Source organism: Pongo pygmaeus, chromosome 2 (genome assembly GCF_028885625.2).
Source record: "Pongo pygmaeus isolate AG05252 chromosome 2, NHGRI_mPonPyg2-v2.0_pri, whole genome shotgun sequence".
Lineage (NCBI taxonomy): Eukaryota > Metazoa > Chordata > Mammalia > Primates > Hominidae > Pongo > Pongo pygmaeus.
Window position 1 is genome coordinate 64,028,971 of NC_085930.1, and position 14,827 is coordinate 64,043,797.

Below are 14,827 nucleotides of genomic sequence, written 5' to 3' on the forward strand. Positions count from 1 at the left end.
TCCCTTGGGCCATTTCTGCCATCACCAGCATGTGGTGGCAGGGATGGGATTTGAACTGAGCTTCTTGGGTGACCTGACTCTGCCACAGTGTCTGCCCATCTGCTTCAGGCTGCCTTTGGCCACATCATACTTTCGTGGAGACTGATTCTGATTGCCCAGGTCACTGCTTATAACCTGAGGTACAAGTAGTCCAGAACTGACCACTCCCTGCAGAGGAGCCAGGCTGGCCAACCTCAGAGGGGTTCCAGAGGGGAGGAAGCAGCAGATACTCAACTAACCCAGAGTCTTGAGCTCCAGCCCTCGAGGTCCTGGCCTTCCAAAGGGCTTTTTAGGCAAACCAGTCCTTGGCTCCCCAGACCTGCGCCATGCCATGTGTGGCTTAAAACCCATCAACTAGGGGCTGGCTATCTGCTTTACAAAGGGCACCTCCACCACCCAGATGAAAGGATTTCTATTCCAGTTAGGGTACTTTAAGCTGTAATGGATAGAAACCCAACTCAAGCTTGCTTAAGAGCAAAGGGTGTTCATTAGTTCCTGGAACACAGTGGTCTTGGGTTAATGAATTCAGGTCTGGCTTGATCCAGGGTGCAAATGATATTCCCAGGACCCAGCCGCATGCATCCTTTCCTTGCCCCCTATTTCTCAGCTCTGCTTTCCTAGTTGATGCCATTCTCTGCCCCATGTGGTGGCACGATGCCTGTCCACAGCTCTGGCTCCTGCATTCCCTCCTGTTCATACCTGGTGGGAAATAACCAACAGCTCTTGTCTTCTGTGTGAGCAGAATCCCCAGGACTCACTTCAGTTTGGCCCTGACTGGTCTGAGTCACCCATCCTTAGCAATGACCAGTGGGGCTACTTCAGTTTCAGGGGCTAGGGAAGGCCTCATTGAGGAGTCACTGTTTGCAAAGCTCCAAGGTCTCACTGGGCTTGCTGGAAAACAAGGCACCAAGATAAGGACTGGGGTCGGGTGAGGCTGGGACAGGTGGCTCTGTGGCACTGTGGAGGGCTGTAGAGGGCTGGGTTGGGCTGGGCCTGCGGAGATGAATGGGAACACATTCCTGGAGTAGGGCAGTGCAGGATCGATCCTGGAGCGCCCAGTGCTTCAGAGTGCCTGCCATGGGTGCTGGGGGCAGGGATGACAGCGAGCAGTGTGTTCAACGCTGGGAAGCCTTTGGTTTTAAAATTAGATGCCCCTCAGAATGCTATGGAGGGTGGCAGACACTTCCAGTCATAGGAGCACCATGTGGCATGGACCCTGTGGGAGCCAGAGGTTGCTGTCTGACGTCCCCTCCCAAGGATCCTTCCTTCTTCCAGGAAGTTCACCCCCAGGTCCCCTGGGCAGCCCGAGGGTCTGGGACAGGCCCAGAAGCGCCAAATTCGATAGTATCTATTTGGCATTATGAATCAAGGAATTTTCTGGAGCCAAGTTTCTCCCCAGTCCCCTCCCAGGCCTGAGAACCCCACCCTGAGTAATTCCGGGCTCTGGGCAGCACCTGGTACATTGTTGGCACTTCCTGGGGGACCTGTCAAAAAGAGATTGATTTTTCTCCCTCCAGTGGTGCAGAAAATCCTTCCTGCTGCTCCAGACAGGTTTGGGGCATGGCTGGGAGGCAGAGAAGGCTCTGGATTGCAGCCCCACCCAACCTGGTGCAGGAGTCCACTTTACAGACCCCAGCTGCTGCTTACACACATTCCAGGACAGGGAGCTCATTACCTCACCGGCAACCCTCTTGAGCCCTGGTGAGCTTTGCTGGGGAGGTTGGCCTCTCACTGAGCAGGAATCTACTGCTCTGTGACTCCTGCCATCAACTGGGGTCCCAGCTCTGTGCTCTGGATACACAGTCCTTCCTGCTCACTCTGTCCTGGGTCAGGCCTGCAGACCCTGTGGAGTAGTGACTAGGGATCCCAGAAACTGCCTTCTCCAGGCTGAGCAGCTCCAGCTCATTCACTGTGGATCCTCTAGACATGCTCTGTTTCTTTCCATCTGCTGAGGCATAGTCCAGTTCTGAAAACTGTATAGGAAGACCATCCCCTCCTTTATTGTGGGCATTAGGCCTTAGTTAATATGGCCCCAGAGTGTTGGCTTTTCAGTAGCCTCCTAGCTCATATTGAACTTGTGGTCATTTTCAATCTTTCTCAGTCTCTCCCATACTGTGATTTTGCAATCAATTTTTTAGATATCAAAAATTGTAGATGTTTAGCCCTCTTCTGGCTGGTTTCAGCCACTGTTTTATTCTGTAGAAGGGACTGAAGTCTGCCTGGCCCTTCACTCACATTATCCTCTGTAGATGCCTGAGCTGACTGGAGTCAGATTTCGGTAACACCAAAAGATCCTTTTACTCCCCAGATGCCCCTCTTTCTGGCCACTCACCATGCCTAAAATGTCCTCATTATGTGCTCAACATGTGCTCTTCCTTAAGCCTGCTCCCTCTTCCAGTTCTCTGTTTCTGTTTCCCAATCTGAAATGCCTTTTCCCCATCTACCTAAGTTTGGCCAATTCTAATTTATCCCTCCTGTTATCTGACTCCAGCTCAGCCCTGGCCTTCTTGGGGAAGGCTTCCTTGAGATGCACACAGGAGCATCTCATGGGTTCAAGTTTCCTTCTCTGTTGCTTTCACTCCTTCATAGCACTTACCAATGTATGATTAGATTCAGGGGAATTATTAATTCCACAGCTACTTCTGGTTTGGAATCACAAGCTCGGAGGTGGCAAGGACTGCAAACTCAGGGAAGGTGGGGACCGGAAGCTCAGAGAAAACCGGAGCAGCACCTGCTTGTGTCATACTCTTCCTGGGAACTCCCCAGCACAGGTGACGCCAAATACCACACTGTAGGTCCTCATTGTAAAACAGGTGCATGAGTGAATGCATACGTGGACAGACATGCCCTAGGTCCTGTTCCCCTTGCAAACACCAGGCAGCACCACTTGCACACAAGGCTCTTCATCAGAGGCGGGAGATTTCAAGGTGAATGACCTGGCCTGAGGAGTGTGGCCGGTGGGGTTCTCTGGAAGCAGAGGCTGAGATGGAGTTTCAGGTCCCAGCTATTTATTGGGGATCTGTATAAAGGAATAAAGGGGAAGAGGAGGAGCTCACACTTGGATGCTGGCCCAGCAAAGCCTTGATGGGGAGCGCTGGACTCGGTCCTGCCCATTACATTGGATTGCCTCTGGCTAAAATGGCCAGACCTTTATACCCCTGCCTCTCTTGGTCCCCAGATGCAGGGCCCCACACCCTGAAGTATCTGACAGCTAGAGGCTATGTGCTAATCACACTCCCAGGCCAGTGATGTGTTGTAACTCACTCCTATGGGCTGGAAGACCCACTACTAAATATTCAGGATTTGTCAATTGTTAAACTGTTGGTAGCTTAAAGTCAGCCATGGTGGGAACGTTTAATTTATTTCTCAGAAATTGGGAAACACTACGTAACAGGGCTTTTTGTTTTTTCTTTCGAGAGCCAGTTTGAGCAACATACCACTACTTGTAGCTATGAAGCAAGTCCTCCCTTGGAGGGCAATTGGCCTGGGGGGACTGCTGACGTATAGGCAGGTCATCACAGTGCTAAGGAGACAAGGACTCTAACAGCACAGGCCAGCCATGGAAACCATGAAGGAGTCACTGTCTATCTTGACAATCAGGGAAGGCTTTGTGAGGAGGTGACTTTTTTCCTGACATGGCAGAATATTCAAACACTACAAAAGACAATCCCATGAAAAGTAAGACTCCTGTTTGTCCACCTGGTCCCCTGGCACTGGTGTCCTCCCCAGAGACAGCTGCTCTTACCAATCCCCTCATATAATTCCACAAATACCCTGTGCTCTTACAAGCATACATGTATGAGTCTTCTTTCTCATACAAACAAGCTCCCATGCTGTAAGCCTTTCTACACCTTGCTTTGCTCTCTTAACCATGGACCTTGCACAGTGTCCTTGGTTAGTGAGTAAGAGCCATCTCATTCTCTTTAGCCGCTATAGGGCATTCCAACTCATAGATGTGCCGTAATTTACACAACCAGTCCCCACTGGTGGATCTTCAGATTCTTTTGGCCTTTGGATATTTCAGATAAGGTCTCTGTGAGGCTCTTTGACATTTTGCACAAGCACAAGCCTCCCCGCAGGCTACATATTCAGTAGTGGAATTGTTGGGCCATCGTCTGTCATGGTGATAAAGATTGGCCTTCCAGATAAGGAACAGCATGTGCAGGGCCAAGAGGCATGGAAGGGGTGAGCTTGCTCAAGTGGAGGCAGCTGCTGTGGAAAGAGCACGGGCCTGGGGGCCAGAAGGGTGGGGCTCGGCTCAGCCCTGCTGCAGAGGAGCCAGGTGTATCCACTGTGGTCATGGCTGGGTGCCACAGGCACATTCAGACTGGGAAATTAAGGAGAGTTTAGAAAGAGACCACTGTCCAATGACCGACGGATGCGTGGATAAAATGTGGCATACCTGTACCATGGAATGTTATTCAGCCATGAAAAGGAAAAGAATTGTAACACATGCTACAACATGCACAGACCCTGAAAACTTTATGCTGAGTGACGGAAGCTAGAGACACAAAATGCCACACACTGTGTGATTCCATTTATAGAGTAGATCTGTCTAGAACAGACAGATCTACAAAGACAGCAGGTAGATTAGCGGCTGCCTGGGACTGGGAAAAGGGGAAATGGGGAATGACTGCAATGGGTATGGAGTTTCTTTTGTGGGGTGACTAAAATGTTCCAGAATTAGATTGTAATGATAGTGGTACGATTCTGAATATACTAAAAACCATTGAATTGTACACTTTTGATGGGAGAATTGTATGGTATGTGAATTGTACTGCAGTAAAGCTGTTTTAAAAAAGAAAGAGTTTGCTAATAAAAGAGGACAAAAGTAAAGGAACTCAAAGAGTTGGTGCAGCACCCTGGGGCTGGCTACACTGGGGAGCAGTTACTCCTTACGCCTGAAGACAGGGAAGGCTGAGCTGCTAGAATCAAGGGGCTGTATAGAGAGGACTTCCCAACAGGAGCTGTGACCTTTGATAGGGGTGTGCAGACATCCTGAAGGGCCCAGCAGGGAGCAAGCAGGGGAAATATCTCCCAGAACTTTCCTCCTGCCCTCTGATTTCCTGCCAGTGCCTTCCACTGGCCAAACCATCTGGAAGGGCCTACTGAGGCCAGACCCTGGATTCACAGATTTACTTCCTCATTTATTTTTCTCATATATTGTGAAATCTCAGCATCACAAGATGGCAAAATGGCAAACTCTAGCAGCCTCATGCAGCTGGTCTTTAACCTGCAACCCAGTGGTGCAGCCACCAATATAAAATACTGACATTCTGACAGCTGCTTCAAGCCCCTCGATTGTCCCCCACCTTTGCCGTGGCTTTTCCTTGAATCCTCTCGACTTCACCTATATCCAGCAATGGAGGGTTGATGCCTGGCTAGCTTGGCAGGGCCTGTGGGACCCTGAACATTCACTGACAATTGCTTGGGCCTGGGGCATACTGCTTGTGGAGTGATTTGAATGCACCCTCTTGGTGAATTACCTTCGGGCGTTTTCTGCGCACCTCCTGTGTGCCAGTCACTGGGAAGCTGCATGGAGCTGAGTCATCTTAGAGCCTGAGCCTGAAAGCCCTCAGACCTCCTGACACTGAAGCACAGAGGCTAGGCTCTTCAAGTGGGGAAGTCAGCTCAGAAGAAGTCCCCTCGGGCAGCTCAGAAGCCTGGCCTCAAGCAGTAGGGTGCAGAGTGCAGCTTTGTCCCTCACACACTTCCTCTGCTGTTGTCCCCTGCCTTAGGGAGAGGGCTGGGTGCCCGTCTGGTGACCAGCCCTGGCCAGGCAGCTGTGATTATGCCTGGCTTAATGTGGACATAATGCAGTCACTGCAGCTCTCAAAATGCAGAGTGTGCAGGGCTAGTAGGCTGGATGTCAGCTGATCGGGACCCATTCAATACCACCATGGCGTCAGGCCATCAATGGCCTCAGAGAAACAGGGAGGCCACATTCAGGGGTCCAAGAGGGGCAGAAGGAGTAGCGACCCCCATCCAGGACACAGGAGCCACTCTCTGCACTAGGGCCATTGCTTAGTGCCCACCACGGTAGTAGGCCTCAGTATCACAGACGTAGAAATACATTCAAGCCTTGGTATTACTTTCCCACGAAAACCTTCCAGGGGCTTCCCATTGCCTTTTTTAAGAAAACAACTTTACTGAGGTATAATTCATATGCCATACAGTGTCACCACTTAAAGTATGCAATTCAATGGCTTTTAATATATATTCGCAGATATGTGCAACAAGCACCACAATGAATTTTACATTATTTTCGTCACCTCAAAAAGAAACCCGTACCCATTAGCCACCACTCCCCATTTCCCTTCTTCTCTGCAACCACTAATCTCCCATGTGTCATTATGGATCTGCCTATTCTAGGCATGTGGTCTTTTGCATCTGGCTACTTTCACTTAGCATATAATGTTTTCAAGGTTCATCCGTGTTGTAGCGTGTGTCAGTACTTCATTCCTTTTTATGGCTGAATAACATCCCACTGTATACCTCATTTTGCTTATCCATTAATAGTTGAGGGAGTTATTCTGCTCACTTTTTAGCTGTTATGAATAATGCTGCTATGAGCAATCATGTACTCATTTTATTGTGGACATGTTTTCATTTCTCTTGGGCATACCCCTAGGGGTGGAATTGTTGAGTCACACATTCTGTGTCCAACATTCTGAGGAGCTGCCAAACTGTTTTCCAGAGTGGCTGCCTCATTTCAGATGCCCACCAGCAGTGCAGGAGGGTTCTGATGGCTCCACACCCTCGCTGACACTTGTTATTGTCTTAGCCTCCTAGTGAGTGTAAAGGAGCACGTCGTTGTGGTTTTGATTTGCCTTTCCCTGGGGACCAGTGCTGCTGAACATCTTCTCATGTGCTTGTTGGCCATTGATTGTATCCATTGCATTTTTATAAATTGAGATATTACTTATGTGAAAAAGGTACACAAAGCATCCCTGTTCATTTAAAAGAATAGTTACAAAGCATGATCCATGTAACCATAACCCATATCAAGGAGTAGAATATTGCCAGGACCCCCAGAAGACAGCTGGGTGCCCCTGGCCAACCACAGCCCCTCTCCGCCCTGGGAATAACCTTGTCTTGTTATTGGTGGATGGGCTCCTAAACAATACTATCCAGTTTTGCCTGCCTTTGACCTTGATCCAAATGAAATCACTCTGTGGAAATCATTTCTGGCTTGCTTCTGTCCCTCCACACTGTGTTTCTGAGTTAGTCCCTGTCAGTGTGGCTTGCTAGAGCTGTTCATTGTCATTGCTCTATTGTGTTCCATTGAAATGCACACACTGTGGTTTATCCACTCACTGTGGATGGTCATCTGGATGGTGCCCAGGTCAGAGCGATTATGAACATTGCTGTGTGGACATTCTTGAACCTGTTTCCTTTGATTACACAGTGTGATTCTCTAGGGTATGTGTCTTGGAAATGGAAGGTCTGAGTCAGAGGCATGTGTATCCTCAGCCTTAGTAGATACTGGAAAACGGTTTTCTAACATACGTGTACCACGTTTGCATGTCTCCAGCAGTGTCTGAGGGCTCCAGGTGCTCTGTATGCTCGCCAACACTCAGTATTGTCAGAATCCATTTTGAGCATCTCCCAGGTATCTCTATGTCAAAGCCTCCAGCTCAACTGGGCCTGAGTGCATCAGAAACACCTGCCTCACTCTGCCCCCAGTTGTGTCATCACACCTCCAAGCCTTTGCTCTTTCTCCTGCTTCTTAAGCCAAGGCAGAAAGGCAGGCTGGAGATTTGGGAACTATCCCCTCACTGACAACCAAAAGAGATATCTGTGTTGTTTTGGGGACACAGATTTGTGGAACGCAGCCTGCATTTGAAGTGGCTGCTCATCCAGCATGGGCTGCATGTGGGGGGGTCCTGGGAGACTGCTGCCTACAGGAGGTACTCTGTGATGCCAGGTGTTCTGGAACCAGAGCCTTCAACCAGCCGGTCCTGTTCCTGAACACTTTGGATGCCTGTGGCATCACTGGCTCATTTGATTGCAGATACTGAGGTTGAAATGTGGTGGCTGTCCCTCCCTGGTGGTTCCGTTGACCAAACACTGGTCACCTCTCCTGGAAGCAGAGCTCTTAGGGCTAGGAGGACCCTGAACACGGACCCAATTCTCAGAGACAGGGACTTAATCTTGTCACCTCATTATCCCCAGCATCTTGAACAGGCCCAGGGCTAGAGGCAAGACTAGTGAGTTTTTTGAATGTCTGATTCTCTTCCAGCACCCTGATTTTCTCAAAAAAGATGGAATTGTCTTCACTATATGTTAGAGTTAAGGAAACTGAGACCTGGAGAAGAAGCATCACATGGGAACTAAGTGGCCAGCAGGCACTCAGTTCGCCCCTCAGCTCCAAGCTCCTTGCCTCAGAATGTCTCACAGACCAGCTCTGAGACTTAGTTTAGCCTCAAGGCTTTTTTTCTGTAAAAAGGAGTCAATCATACTAGCTTCATGGAATTAATAAGATGGCATACATAAAAGCATGGGCCCAGTGTGTGTGCAGAGGGTTAATAAATGTCCACTCACTTACCCCTTCCTCCATTCATTCTTTCATGATATAACAAGCAAAAGCAATTTGACAGTCTGAATGAAGGATAATAAAAATGCTCACACACGGTGACCCAGCAACTGTGCTCACTGGGAAATCCCCATCTGTGTGCCTGTACACAGTAGGAGCTCAATTCGTGACTTAGGATGGTGGAGGAAGGAAGAGAAGCTTTAGTCCCAAAGATATTTCTTTATAGTTGAAAAAGGAAGAAAGGGGTGGAGGGAGGAAGGAAGGAAGAAAAGTGAGAGAAAGGAATAAAAACAATTTTTTAAAGTGAGAGAAAGGAATAAAAACAATTTTTTAAAGTACACTGAAAATAACCTGAATATGCTGTACTCTGGGTGTTGGGTAAAATATTGCCTTCTCTTATTGCTGGGCTATTCTAAAACAAAGGTAAGCAAAATATGGCTTATGGCCCAACTCTAGTCCACTGTTTTTGTAGGTGAATAAAGTTTAAATGAAAAACATCTGCTATTCAATTCTTGAACTTCATATAAATGGAATCATAAAGTATGTCCTCTTTGGTGTCCAACTTCTTTCCCTCAACATTACCTCTTAAAGATCCATTCTTTGTGCATGTGTTAGCAATTCATTCTTTCTCCTTGCTGTATGGTATTTCATTGTATGAGTACAGTTAGGCACTATCGTTATCCCCATTCTACATATGGGGAAACTGCTGCACAGAGGGCTGAAGTGGCTTGCACAGCACAAAGGCTGGAGTGAGAGGGCCTGGAATCCAGGTCTGAGTTTCCTACACCAGAAAGAAAAAACTAAAGCCAGACCCAGATAGGTGGGGCAGGGGTGGGGGGGAGCTGGGGGCTGCACTTGGCCTTGGCGTGCAGTGACATGTGCTGTGCTCTTCCCTGCCCTCCCCTGCAGATCCTGGAGGAGAACATGAAGCTGGAATGTAAGTGCCACGGCGTGTCAGGCTCGTGCACCACCAAGACATGCTGGACCACACTGCCACAGTTTCGGGAGCTGGGCTACGTGCTCAAGGACAAGTACAACGAGGCCGTTCACGTGGAGCCTGTCCGTGCCAGCCGCAACAAGCGGCCCACCTTCCTGAAGATCAAGAAGCCACTGTCGTACCGCAAGCCCATGGACACGGACCTGGTGTACATCGAGAAGTCGCCCAACTACTGCGAAGAGGACCCGGTGACAGGCAGTGTAGGCACCCAGGGCCGCGCCTGCAACAAGACGGCTCCCCAGGCCAGCGGCTGTGACCTCATGTGCTGTGGGCGTGGCTACAACACCCACCAGTACGCCCGCGTGTGGCAGTGCAACTGTAAGTTCCACTGGTGCTGCTATGTCAAGTGCAACACGTGCAGCGAGCGCACGGAGATGTACACGTGCAAGTGAGCCCCGTGTGCACACTACCCTCCCGCTGCAAGTCAGATTGCTGGGAGGACCGGACCGTTACCAAGCTGCGGGCTCCCTGGCAGGTCACTGCCTGGATCTTCACAGGGAACCGCAGGAATGCTGAGCTTGTCTTTTCTGCTGAGGAGGGTACTTTTCCTGGGTTTCCTGCAGGCATCTGTGGGGGAAAAAAATCTCTCAGAGCCCTCAACTATTCTGTTCCACACCCAATGCTGCTCCACCCTTCCCCAGACACAGCCCAGGTCCCTCCGCGGCTGGAGCGAAGCCTTTTGCAGCAGGAACTCTGGACCCCTGGGCCTCATCATAGCAATATTTAACAATTTATTCTGATAAAAATAATATTAATTTATTTAATTAAAAAGAATTCTTCCACCTCGTCGGGATCCGTTTTCTGCAATCAAAGTGGACTGCTTGCTTTCCTAGCAGGATGATTTTGTTGCTAGGACAAGGAGCCATGTAGAAGTGTACGTAACTATTCTTTATGCACATATTTCTACTAGTTGATTTTGCAAGTACCCCCCCCCTTGCAGCACTAGATGTTTAAGTACAAGAGCAGACATCTTTTATACATATATAGATATATACACACACACACATTTATATTTTTTTTGCTGTTTGCTGCTACTTATCCAGAAATGTAAGCTGGTCCAGATTTGGAGACGTTTTTTCCAGAGTATGTTTTCCACCCTTTTGCCCTCCCCAGTTCAAACTTCACCATTAGAAAAATCCAGTTTGGAATACATAGAGAGGAAAAATAATAATAAATTCCCAGCAGTTTCCATCTTTCGGAAAGTGAGCCACTGGATAAGAGAGAATATTTTGTAAGAGACTATTTTTATATGAATATTTTATTTATATCGAGTCTGCTGTATCATTCCACGGCCTGTGCTTCTTCTTAATTCTGGTACTCACTTCGGGGTAAGGAGGGGCGATGCCTGGTTGTGGCGTCAGGCCCCATGGGGCCCCTTGCACAGCTGGATTCTTGAGTTCTGTTTGCCAAGTGGGCACAAGTTGCCCCTGGATGCCTGGGGTTGAGGCATCATCTCATCCATGTTTGCCGGGAAAGAAATCAAATCCCCAGCCTCAGCCTGTTAAGCTGAGGCCTTTCAAGCAGGGCCACTGAGTGGGGGCCTCGAAATGAGTCACTGTGGTGGGTGGTCATCGTGCCCCTCACAGGGACTTGACCATCATCATGCAGCAGAGGCCAGTTCAGGGAGCCCCACACCTCACCAAGACACTAGCCATTGCCTGCGTGTCCTGGAAGGTGAGATGCAGCCCTCAGATGAGGGGACCCAAAGCAGGTGGGGTGAGGGGCCGATGAGCAGCTGGGCCCAGTGGGGCTTCCTGGATATCCTACTCCCAAGGCCAAGCAGCAGGGAGAGGTTCGAACGAGGCCACTTTGCTTTGGGTCCAGCTACACCCAGAGCCTCAGCCTAGGAAGCTGTCCTCTAGCAGGCTGCGGGTGTTCTAATATGTCTCCATTTGCATTTCCGGTGTGTGTGTGTGTGTGTGTGTGTGTGTGTGTGTGTGTGTGTGTGTACTGTATCTCCTTAGGGACTTGAGTGTAGTCACGTGACTTTGCGCCTTGCAGCGCCTCCGCCCTACTTGTATGTGTCTGTGTGTTTCTGTGCTACCCAAGTGTCTGTTTCTGTCCATGTGCCTGGGAGATCAGGTCTCAGGCATGGAGCTGCGTGCCTTTGCATCTGCTGCTCCCCAGAGTCTCTGCTTGCATGTGAGGGCTGGTGGTATGAGGCAGACAGCAGAGATTGTGTGTGATTGTGTTGAACCACCAAGAGAAGACACCTCTAAACTCTGTCCCCACACCCATGGGTGAAAACCAGACACCTCTGAGACCACAGCACAGCCCCATGGCCCCACCTGCTGGGAGCCCCTCAGTATCTAGGCTGTGTCTGACTCCTCAATGTCCACACTGAGCCTGGATCACAGCATGGGCAAATAAAAGTGACTGGATGGTTGCATCGTTTCTTCCCTTGGAACTTTTTTTCCATTTTTCTTTTACTTGGGTGTCTGGAGGAGTGGGCATGTGAAGGGACCATGGAGTGAATGGATGGAGGGATGGATGAATGTGTGAGTAGGAAGGTAGGTGAATGGGTAGATGTGTGGATAGATAAGTAGGTGGGTGGGTGGATGGATAAATGGATGGATGGGTAGATGGATGGATGAAGGGATAAACAGATGGGTGGATGGATAGATAAGTGAGTGGATGAATGGATGAATAGATAGGAAAGTGGGTGGGTGAGTGAGGTAGTTACACCTACAGATAGGTAAGTGAGCAGATTCTTGGGAGTCCGCAGGTCCCATTTTATCTTTGCTTTGGAAAACCTACCAGATCTGCCATGAGCAGGATGGCTTCCCAACCTTGCAACCCTTCTGCTTCTGGCCTCCTTGGCACCTGGGAATGGGGGAGATTCTGACCAGCCTCCCCAGATGAGTGTTCAATGATAGTTACATAAACACAGTCTCAGAAGAGTCATCCCTGTGTCCTCCCTCACTGTGGGTTCCCAGCTCTGAGGCCTGCCCTCTCTCTGGTGCCCTGTTCAGCTGTGCTCTGAGCCCCAGTTTCTCCACCTGTGAAATCAGAATAATAACACCTACCTCACAGGGCTGTTGTGAGGATCCTCCCGGTAATGACTGTATGGCACTTTGAGTTGCAAAGCAATGGACGAATGCTAAATATTATTATTAATTATTATTATCACTATTCTCTCCACAACTATGGGATTCTTCAAACATGGCTTATGGTAATAAATATTTGGTTCTGCGTTGGGCAGAGGTATCCACCAGCCCCTTTGGTCTATTCCTAAAGTGGCTTTTCAACAAAACTGACATTACAAAGGCCAAAATCGTTAGAGGCTGAACCAAAAACATCAGAAAGCTCAGGACTATAGTGATGAGAAACCAGATGTCTGGGGTCTTGGCAGGAACCCAGTCTCAGAAAGTAAGCTGCTCAACACAAGGGCATTTTTGCCACATGGGATTGTGGGCCTCTTCATGGTCAGATCCTCTGATTTTTCAAGAAAGAACAAACATCCAGGTTTTTAAGTAAAATATCCCACTTTTTCAGTACATTGACAAACACCATGAGGATGAAGCAAAACATGACTGCAGGCTGAACTTGGCCTTCATCCCACCAGTGTACAGTCTCTGACTTGGACCCATCTCTTGTTTTAGAGCTGGAGAAACTGAGGCCCAGAGAGGGCCAGGGCTTTACTCAAGGCCACACAGCAAATTTGGCAGAGAGAAAACCAAGTCCAGGACGTGTGTCTCCCAGGGATGGCCTTGCACCAACATAGTGCACCAATGGAGGCAGCAAAATAATTTGAGGGAAAGTGTTAAGAGGGATAAAGTTCCTACACACACACACACACACACACACATACACACACACACGCAGCCTCTGGACTTGAGTTTAAAACTAGCTCAGGGCTTCACAGAGCAGGAACTGGACTTTCCCAAAGGCCCTGAGGAGGTGAACCAGTGCCTGAACCTCTCTGCAGAGGGTGCCCTGCCAATTGGCAAGGGAGCCCCTCAGCAAGACCTAAGTCAGAACGACCTGGGGAGGCTTTTCCCACCCAAGGTCAGGACAGTCCTGGGGAGGCTTTTCCACCCGAGGTCAGGACAGTCCTGGGGAGGCTTTACCACCCAAGGTCAGGACAGTCTTGGGGACTCTTCTGAAGACTCCTCTGAAAAGTCTGTTCATGCTGCCACAGGGAGGATGAGACCCAGGGCCACCTGAGGATGAGACCAAGGGAGAGTCCTGGGGAAGCTTTTCCCACCTGAGGTCAGGACAGTCCTGGGGAGGCTTTTCCGCCCAAGTTCAGGACAGTCCCCCCTGGGGAAGCTTTTCCCACTTGAGGTCAGGACCGTCCTGTGGAGGCTTTTCCCACCTGAGGTGGGGCTGTCCCTTGCACACTTCAAGGCAAGTCTAAGACATGTTTCCTGAGACCCTAGGAAGCCTCTTGCTCCCACTTCACAAATGACAACCAGTCTCAGGGAAGAGAAATTACCTCTTCAAGGCCCCACCACCCAGCAAGGGAAGGAAGGCTATAGTTTGGGCTGTCACACATCATCTGAGCCATCATCACCTGAGCCTTCCACCACCTCAAACAGAGGCTTGAGGAAGATGGAGATAAAGGGTTCAGGCTGTGGACCACACAGGCTGTCCATGCCAGATGCAGATTGCCATAGTCAACATCCTACCCGTCACCAGGCACATTCAACAGGCTGCCAAGCTCTGGCAGTTTCTCCCTGGGGCATCTCATGAGTTTTCTCACTGCCCATCACCTTCTTTGGCCACCATTGTCTCTTTCAGGTGAGAATCTGAAAGAATGCCAAGGCCTCCTCCAGGTCTCCCTGCTTCCACTCATACCCCATCAAGCCAGCCTCCAAGCTCTGGCCAGACCAACTCACACCATACCTACCACCAGCCATGGCTCCCCATTGTCCTGTAAGTAAAGTCCAAGTTCCTTATCCCACAGTGACCTTGCACCTGCCATGCTGGCAGCCTTTTGCACAGCAGTAGCAATGGTGCCACTTAGGAGATAAGCACTCTGCCAGATGAGGTTCTTGCAGTTCTCATGCCCTCTCTTTCATCACCACACCCTATTTGTCTCCAGCACAGAATTATTGTGGTCCCATTTGTCTGTACATCTTGTCCTTTGTTGTCTCCTCTGCCCAGAGCACTCACCTGTCTTTCCCCCACCTGACAAACTCTTCTGAAGACTCCTCTGAAAAGTCTGTTCATGCTGCTGCAGGGAGGATGAGACCCAGGGCCACCCACATGCAGCCCTTGCCCACATTCTCTTCCTGGCCTGCTAGAATCAG

The 14,827-nt window shown here is 49.6% G+C and overlaps 1 protein-coding gene across 1 annotated transcript in view; it reads left to right on the top strand.

Moving 5' to 3' along the window:
• Positions 1 to 10,773, top strand: part of WNT7A (Wnt family member 7A) — a 61,066-nt gene extending 50,293 nt beyond the window's left edge. The window contains exon 4 of the mRNA XM_054482291.2: positions 9,485 to 10,773. Coding sequence (XP_054338266.1) covers positions 9,485 to 9,964 — 480 coding nt within the window. The 3' untranslated portion in view covers positions 9,965 to 10,773. The remainder of the gene's footprint in view (positions 1 to 9,484) is intronic.
• Positions 10,774 to 14,827: the final 4,054 nt, after the last annotated feature.